Raw genomic sequence first — 8,535 nt, forward strand, 5'->3', positions numbered from 1 at the left:
GTGAACTTAAGCAGTTGTATGTAGCAATCACTCGAACAAGACAGAGGTTATGGATTTCCGAAACTACAGGTTTCTCTCAACCAATCTTTGATTACTGGAAAAAGTTAAGCCTTGTTGAAGTCAAACATTTGGATGATTCTTTTGCTGAAGAAATGAAAATTCCAAGCAGTAAAGACGAGTGGAAAGCACGTGGCGTAAAGGTCTGATCTATAACCAAATTCTATGCATTGATCAGAAGCTTGTTTGTGTCGAGGTTTTTAATGATATCTATTTTATTTAATTGCAGCTATTTTATGAGAATAACTTTGGAATGGCAAAGATGTGCTTCATGAAGGCTGAGGACAAGTATTCTGAAAGATTGGCAGAAGCGTATCAACTCCATGCAATTGCTGAAGGTATCAACAGTTCAGAGATTGAAAGGAAGAAGGTCTTTAAGGAAGCTGCTGAGCTATTTCAGTCTCTTGGAAAGCATATGTTGGCTGCTGAGTGCTTCTATGAGATGGAAGATTATGAAACAGCTGGTAATCTTTTACTTTCTTTTTACACTACCTCCTTTGTGAAATCGATTCAATTTTTGAAGTCAACAATTAAACTATCTCTTCCTATAAGATTTACATGGATACATGATTTAAGTCTTTAAGAAATACTAGCCCACTGCATATAATGAACATTTGTAAAACGAATGGAGAAATAAGTTGAAGATTTGGGTCCCCAACATTTGTATTATTATCTGTTTTATCTGATATTCACATTCAAAATCATGTAAACGTGCAGCTGAGGAATATGAGAAGGCTGGAGCTTTTGCAAAGTGTCTTTGTGCTTGCTCTGATGGAAATTTATTTGAAATGGGTATTCGGTTACTAGAGCAATGGGGAGGATGTGGGGTTGCAGAGCAAGAGTTTTTGAGAAAAGGTGCTCTTTACTATTTTGGTGTCAAGGATTTGAAAAGAATGATGAAATTTGTTATTTCTTTTCACTCAAAGGATGAGATGCGGCAATTCTTAACAAAAAAGAGATGCTTTGATGAACTTATATCACTGGAAGTAGAATGGGGTAACATTCAAGAAGCTGCAAAGGTGGCAAGACTCAAACCCGATCCTTCCCTTGAAGCTGACATTCTTTACACGGGTGGATTTCACAGGCAATCGTCATTGACTATCTTGTGGCATGTATTTTTGGAATCTCCAGTTTTTCAAAAAGCACATGAACCTTTTACACAGAAGGATGAATTGCTAAAGAAGGCTGTTTTATTTGCTGAAACCGGTTCTAATGACTTCTTTCAGTTTGTGTACAAAGAAGCTAGAATTTTGTCTGAAGGAACAACTGAAGAAGAAATATTAAAAAAAGCCCATGAGTTCATAGATTGCTACAAAAATAACGATTTGGCTATGAGTGTTGAACATGTGAAGACGAATCTAGAGATACAAAAAATTGAAAAACATGTGCTTGACAAATGTGCTCTTTACTATCTAGGTGTCAAAGATTTCAAGAGTATGATGACATTTGTTTGCTCTTTCCACTCCAGGGATGAGATGAGGATCTTCTTAACAAAAAAGAGGTGCTTTGATGAATTGATATTGCTGGAAATAGAATGGGGTAACTTTGAAGAGGCTGCAAAGGTCTCAAGGCTTAAAAAAAATCCCAAAGCTGACCTTACTCGCATGTATAGAGTTCACAGGGAATCATCACTTCTAATCCTATGGCATGTCTTCATGAACTCTGTGGTTCTTCAAAACACGGATGAACCTTTTAGGCAGAAGGATGAATTACTACGTGAGGCTGTTGTAATCGCCGAAAGTGACTCTAATTTCTTCTATCAGTTTGTGTGCAAAGAGGCGAACATTTTGTCCGAAGGAAAAAATCAAGAAGAGTTATTAATAAAAGGACTTGAGTTCATAGATTGCTACAAAGAAAATTCTTTAGCCATGAGCTTGAAGCACGTGAAGACGACTCATGAAGTAGACAAAATTGAAAAAGATGTGCTTCACCTAATGCATTCTTTTTTAAAGTCTGTAAACCGTATAAATGAGCTTCCGATTCTGCTAGAAATATGTGGAAAGTTTGTAGAAGCAGCAAACTGTGGTAATGAAGATAATCAATCAGTTGAAGCAGCATTGAGTAGACTTTGGTATGTCTTCTTTGGATCTCTTTGGGCTTATGGGAATAGAGCATGGCCACTAAAGCACTTTAAACAGAAAAACAAGCTCCTGGATGATGCGAACTTTTATGTGGATCAGTGTGATCCTTATTCAAAGGATTCTGCATTGGTGCGAACAGAGATAAGCATTTTATCAAATGCAGAAATCAGCTTACACGAGATGTGGAGGTATTTGAGTGACACACCAAAAGAAAGAAGCCTTAGGATACACTATCTGCTTTCCCGAAGAATTCTTGATGTTTACTTCGGTTCGGATTGCAGTGTCAATGCTAGTATTGAAACATGGGTTGATGATGTGAAACTTAAGCATTTAGAAACCGAGTTTTCAAACAATGTTGTCTCATTTGATGGTTTGATTTACTTTTGGAGTTATTGGAAGGAATTGATTATGGAACTAATCAACTGGTGCTCTACGCAGGATCACAGTGGCAAAGATAGTAAAATATACACGGATTTCATTTCCAATTATTTTGGGATAAGGAGTTACAATGGAGATGAGAAAGGAAGCTATGTTGTGCTCAATGCTGAAGCCCATTGGGTGAAAAATATGAATCCTGTTATGCGTAGGAACAGACATTTCCCCATCATTGATGCTTGTGAATTTTCGTCTGTGGCTTCACGATATTGGTGTTCGGAACTACTGTATGTTTACCAAAAAGTGTTGAAAAAGCTTCAGTCTAGTCATGCTTCTTCAACTGTGAAAAAATTCTCCATGCATCAACGTATGAAAATACTTGCAAATTTGTTTGAAGTTGCAAAATCACTAGAAAAATGCAAGCTTCCAAATGAGTGGCGTCGCGCTGATCGGATTGTTGATCAATCTTTCAAATTTTTCCTGGATGAGTTCATAATCAATGTGTTTAATATGAACAGCTGGAATACTGAAGAGTCAAAAGAAATGATATCTCTGAGGGGAAATGAAACATTTCTGAGTATGCTCAAAGAAGCAATCAACATAAATAGCAAATCGCCCAAAGGTCTAACATGTGGACAGCTTGGGAGAATAGCAATGATAAAGCTAGCATACCGAATGATTGACTTCAATGATGATACTATGAGAAAAGTTAGATATTGTTCTTCCCCGAATTGGAGAGCTTTGTTTGATAAACTCAAGGGTGATAAATCGAGTTTGACAAATGTGGACTTAGCTATAAGTTTACATAATGTACTGAAAGAGACAACGTTTTCTTCAGGTTTGCTGAGAGCCGATGACTGTATGTCACCTACATGCTTCTTATATCTTATAGAGCGTCTTCTAATCTTGTCATTTTGCTTTCATGGTCATGTTTTCATGACAAGATCTTCTTGTGTTGAATGGCTTTCTTATGAGGAATGGAGCATAGATTCAGATGTAGGGCATGTTATATCTTTGGACATCATGAAGGATATCTCTCTTTCTTTGGTTTCAATGGTTATGAAAATGATGAATTCCCGGGGTGATTTATTGAAATGGATCACAAAATCAAAGGAGTCGTATGACATTTTGGTTTTGCGATTATTTGTTCTTCTTTCCATGATCTGTGTAAACTCGGGAGAACATTATCATCATCTGCTTGATTCTTTGGGATGCCCTCATCTTGCATCCGTGTTGCCTTCTACATTTGTCGAGGGGTTAATCAAGGGTGTAAAGGAAGACTGTTTAGTTGATGCTCTTGCTGTTGCCTGTGAAAAGATAGAAAATCCACTCGTCATTGTGAGTTTCACAAAAGATTCTTCAATGGCTCCACGTGGAAATGCCATATTTCTGAACATGGTGGAACAGGACTTTTCCTGGGAAAAACTCATATAATTGTTGTATTGAAGTCCTGGGTTTCCACTTCTTAGCAATTTATATCAAAAGCAAGCAGATTTCTTTTGTATACTTGATGTATGGTGAGTTGAAATATGGTTCACATTGTACAAACAGTATTTCACTATTTTGTATGTTGATATCAAAATAGTACTGTTAGGATGCCAATCTCATTCGGCCTTTTGATTGGTCTGGATTTTATGTATATGGGCACCTTTTATGACTTTTAAATCTAATCTCACAAACCATTTTCCAAAAATAAACAAATGTTAACAAAATCCTCCAAATGGTAAGAGTTTTTGGAGGCCACAATATACGAAAATCAAAAAGGCCTCCAGAAAATGTATTATTCATAAAAAATAATAAGACAACATCATATTGGCTTGGTTGACTGGCAGGGCAGGTCCTATGGAATTCCATGCCCTGGGCAAATAGAGATAACAATGCCCTATTTTTATATTATGTTAATACAATTCCCAGATTTTATAACATAATCTTCTAAAGCAACTACTGAAAAAAACTTTTTGTTAGATTACTTATTCCTACAAAGTACAAACTAAATGTTACAAAGCAATTCTTGAAGCAAAAACATTAATTATCCTATAATAATAGTAAAATTTGCATACTGTTCAACATAACCCAAAACCTGAAATTAACCAAAAACCTGAAATTAGAAATTGTTAATGAGAGTTAAAAAGTTTCATTTGTTGCATCAATATATTATCTATATAATAATTAGAAATTGTTAATGAGAGTTAAAAAGTTTCATTTGTTGCATCAATATATTATCTATATAATTTATAATCCCATAAACAATATGATATTTAATAAGATTGTATATATAAAGATTCTATATCTTTCAACAATTTTTTAATGACAAATGAGAATAGAACTAAATAAATCAAAATGAATTTTTCTATAAACTAAAGCAAAAAAAAACATTTATGTGGAATCGGAAATAAAACAATAAATTTCAACAAAACATATGAAAAAATGAAAAGTTAATTAATCATACCAAAAAATGATAACCTTGTGTAGTTTCCTGTAAAGCAAAACTAGCAAAACTTCAAAAAACAAATTATAGAAAAACAATAAGTCTCGCTTAAAACTACTAAATCAAGAAGAAGAAAAAATACAGACCTAATGGCGTACTGCAAGTGTCCTAAATCCAGAAAAAGTTCTAGAAATCAAAATCAACATTCCAAAAAAAAAAAAAAATCCTGAAATCAGAATCAACAATCATTGTTAACAAAATCCCAAAAATCAGTATTCAGAACTAACAAAATTATGGAGATTAACAAAAATCAAAATCAATTAAGAACCAATATTAACAATACTTAATCAAAATTAGTGCAAAACCTATGCTAACAATACTACAATAGCAAAAAAGAACTAATATTAACAATATTAATGAAAACAACTGAAGTCAGCTAATTATGCTTCATAAGACTTTGGACTTTCAGTTAACCAAAAAACTAGTAATATCATATTTGAACTCAAAAATCAGAAGAAGAACCGGGCTTTCTCGGTAGTGTAACACTGTAAAGGGACTAAGGGAGAAGATGAACCAAAAAACTCAAATAAGAAAACAGAACTACCGTTGATGTTTAATACTGCTCCAGGTCTCCTCGTCTTCTCCGATTCTCTTGACTCTTGGAATTAGGCGTGCTTTTTTTCCCCACTCGGCTTCTGCCTTCTCAAACCTCAAATCGTGCCCTTGTCAGGAAATAGATGTCTTGGGCCTAAATAAAATGCATACCCAAAAGAAGAAAACAAAAGTTGATGCCCTTATGTCCATTGATGCCCTGGGCAGTGGCCCAGCTCGCCCTTGGGTCGGCCTGGGAAAAAAAAGAAGTCGGCTGCAAAAATCGTATGGGTTGTGTCGCGGTTGTGGTCACCTGTATATCAAGGGATAATGACATAAACAGGTAATATATTTTTTTTATTTATACACTAGGTGTGAAACCCGTGTAATACACGAGTTTATTAAAAAAATATTGAATATAAAATATTGAGCATCAAGTTTTTCAATATATCTACCATAATAAATGAAAATTATTTTTTTTGTTTATGATTGTATTTCATAATATTTTTTGTTTTGAAGAAGTTATTGTATAAGTGAAAATTATGATGTATAAATATTAAATTATGAAATAATTGATTGTTGCCTAATTGATTATTGCCTAATCTGTAGTTGTAGGTATTTTATTTTGGTATGATTATTGAAATTAAATTTAATGATTTTACATAACATAAATAAACTCGCATAAAATATGAAATTACTTTTATATTTAAGAAAATTGAAAGCACAAGAAAATGCCAAGTGGAAAAAGAAAAAATCAAAAAATCCTACAAAATGACATGTGTCAAACTAAATGAGAACATGACATTTGGCAAAAACCTTTTCATTTATTAGGGTAGATTTGGTCATTGAGTTTTTTTTAACGTCCATATTTACCTCTTCAACTTGTTAAACTGTACAGTTCTTATAACCGCAGTGGTGGAGCCAGGGTCAAAGTAAAGGGGTATCCTGAATTTTTTTTTGTGTAATATAGAATAAGAAAAAAAAACCGCGATTTCATTAGATATAAAGTTCAACTTCCATAACAAAATTACGTTTTAAAGTTCACCTCTTCTTTTATTTTAAGAAAGTGAGTAATTACATTTTCATCTTAACATTCTCTAGTGTTTTCTTTTCTACACTACAAATGAAAGCATCATTCATAAAATCGTCATCTATTTTATTACGCAAATTGGTCAAGAACTTCATTGTAGAAAAACACCGTTCAACGATTGCAGTTGCAACGGGCAAAACCAAAGTTAGTTTTAATAATCTATAAACCAAAGGAAAAGAGAGGTGCTTTTCGGTTTCCACCAACAAACGAGAGAGGTTCGCAATTCCCTTCAAGTTGAAAAATCTCACATCATGGAGCAAAGAATGATAATAGATATCAAGTTGCCCATTAAGTTGCGCCATTTCTGAATCGTCAAAATCGTTTTTGTATATCTCGCTTAATTTTAACAACTTTGTTTTATCAAAACTAGAAAATGAGTCACAAGGACTCAAAGTCGCTATGTTCTCCATCAACTTCGTGCCAACTTCACTAAATCGATCCCTAAATTCTTGAATTTGCATATCCAAAATTGTGTTAAAAATCACAACTTCAAAATGATGTTGATTAGTCTTATTGGTCCTACGCTTGCATAGGGTAACATAATATTCCGACATGCCCACAATTCCAATATTCTGCTTTTCACAAAAGCACATACGTTCTTTCAAATTTATGGAAACTCATCTTTTCTAAAAACCAGCAATGCTTTCTTTGTCGGTTTTAGTAATGAAGCCACTTCCAGAATATTTTGATCTTTTTTTTGAAGATGCTTTGATAAGGTATCTGTGAGGCATAGAGTTTCCAACATCAAGTGTAAAAGAAACATGAAATCAAGTGTCTTGAAATATGACAAAATACCCTTTGCTTGATTACGGTTAGATAAATTAGACCCTTCATCTTTGACATATTTAACTACCGCAACAACTTCTGCAAACCAATTCACTAAACTTACAATTTTTCAAAAATGTGAACCTCATCTACTATCTCCAACTTGAATAAGAGAAATCTCTTGATTCAACTCTTTTCCTGGTTTAGTTTCATCAATACCAATTTCAGATGCCACTCTTTCTTTTTGCATCTCTCGTATCTTATATTTTCTCTTACAAGACCCACAAACGATAGTAACCACCAAAGTTGTCGATATCGTGATGGACATAAGTATCAATAGCTCCAAACACCTCATCAATGATTGTCTCATGTAAGATGTCGTGAGAAAACCTAAAGAAATCATTCATAAATACTGAATGAATACAAAAACAAAAATGACTTATTTTGAAACAAAAAAATATTAATGACTAAATGAGTACACAAAATGAGAAATATATTACCTTATTAAGTCATTTTTCCCAGTTAACCTGGAGTAATCGGTCATAAGGACTGAATGTGTACAGTTTAACAAGTTGAAGGGGTAAATATAGACGAAAAAAACTCAGTGACCAAATGTGTATAAATCGAAAAATATGTTACCTTTTTAATTCATTATCTCATATATAAACTAAATTAATTTCCCTTTCCTCATTCTTCACACAACATTTTCGCAAAGACCGTAATTTTTTTTTTTGAAAAATATGGTTGGAAACAACAACGATTTGCCTGAATTAGTGAATTATTCATTATTATCACTACTACAAAAGGGTTATAAAACCCGGTTAAAATGGATTTTTAATTCTAGTTTTTCCACCGGGTTATATGAAGGCAAGTCCTATGTGAAAATTAGAAAGAACACGGTTTTGCAATCGGGTCCTATTATCCTAATAGAGTCCGGTTTTTTATGAATCAATCGGGTCTGATGGAGCATTTTTTTTTCAAATAATGAGATATCAAAATTACAATCTCAATAACATTAAACAAACCAATATTGCCTTTATGAGTATATTGCCGTTAAGAAACAATATTTTTCATTGTAACATTAATTCTATCGTTTTACACTTTTAATCTTGTAACATTCTAGCCTCTACTACATCTTTACAAAATAC

The 8,535-nt window shown here is 33.5% G+C and overlaps 1 protein-coding gene across 1 annotated transcript; it reads right to left on the minus strand.

Moving 5' to 3' along the window:
* Window positions 1–6,286: 6,286 nt before the first annotated feature.
* LOC111882135 (uncharacterized) lies at window positions 6,287–7,637 on the minus strand. The gene is made up of 5 exons (XM_023878500.1): window positions 7,541–7,637; window positions 7,257–7,486; window positions 6,611–7,194; window positions 6,406–6,477; window positions 6,287–6,296 (listed from the first exon to the last, which is right to left on the minus strand). The coding sequence occupies exons 1-5, from the start codon at window positions 7,635–7,637 to the stop codon at window positions 6,287–6,289; spliced, it is 993 nt and encodes a 330-aa protein (XP_023734268.1).
* Window positions 7,638–8,535: the final 898 nt, after the last annotated feature.

Source organism: Lactuca sativa, chromosome 4, assembly GCF_002870075.4.
Source record: "Lactuca sativa cultivar Salinas chromosome 4, Lsat_Salinas_v11, whole genome shotgun sequence".
NCBI classification, from domain to species: domain Eukaryota; kingdom Viridiplantae; phylum Streptophyta; class Magnoliopsida; order Asterales; family Asteraceae; genus Lactuca; species Lactuca sativa.

Excerpts from the sequence above, each read along its gene's own strand:
- LOC111882135 (XM_023878500.1), bottom strand. The coding sequence starts at position 7,637 with ATGCAAAAAGAAAGAGTGGCATCTGAAATTGGTATTGATGAAACTAAA. Across the intron at positions 7,487-7,540 it reads TCTTATTCAAGTTGGAGATA|AAGTTGTTGCGGTAGTTAAA; the intron begins GTAGATGAGGTT and ends ATTGGTTTGCAG. Across the intron at positions 7,195-7,256 it reads CGACAAAGAAAGCATTGCTG|AATATTGGAATTGTGGGCAT; the intron begins GTTTTTAGAAAA and ends TGTGAAAAGCAG.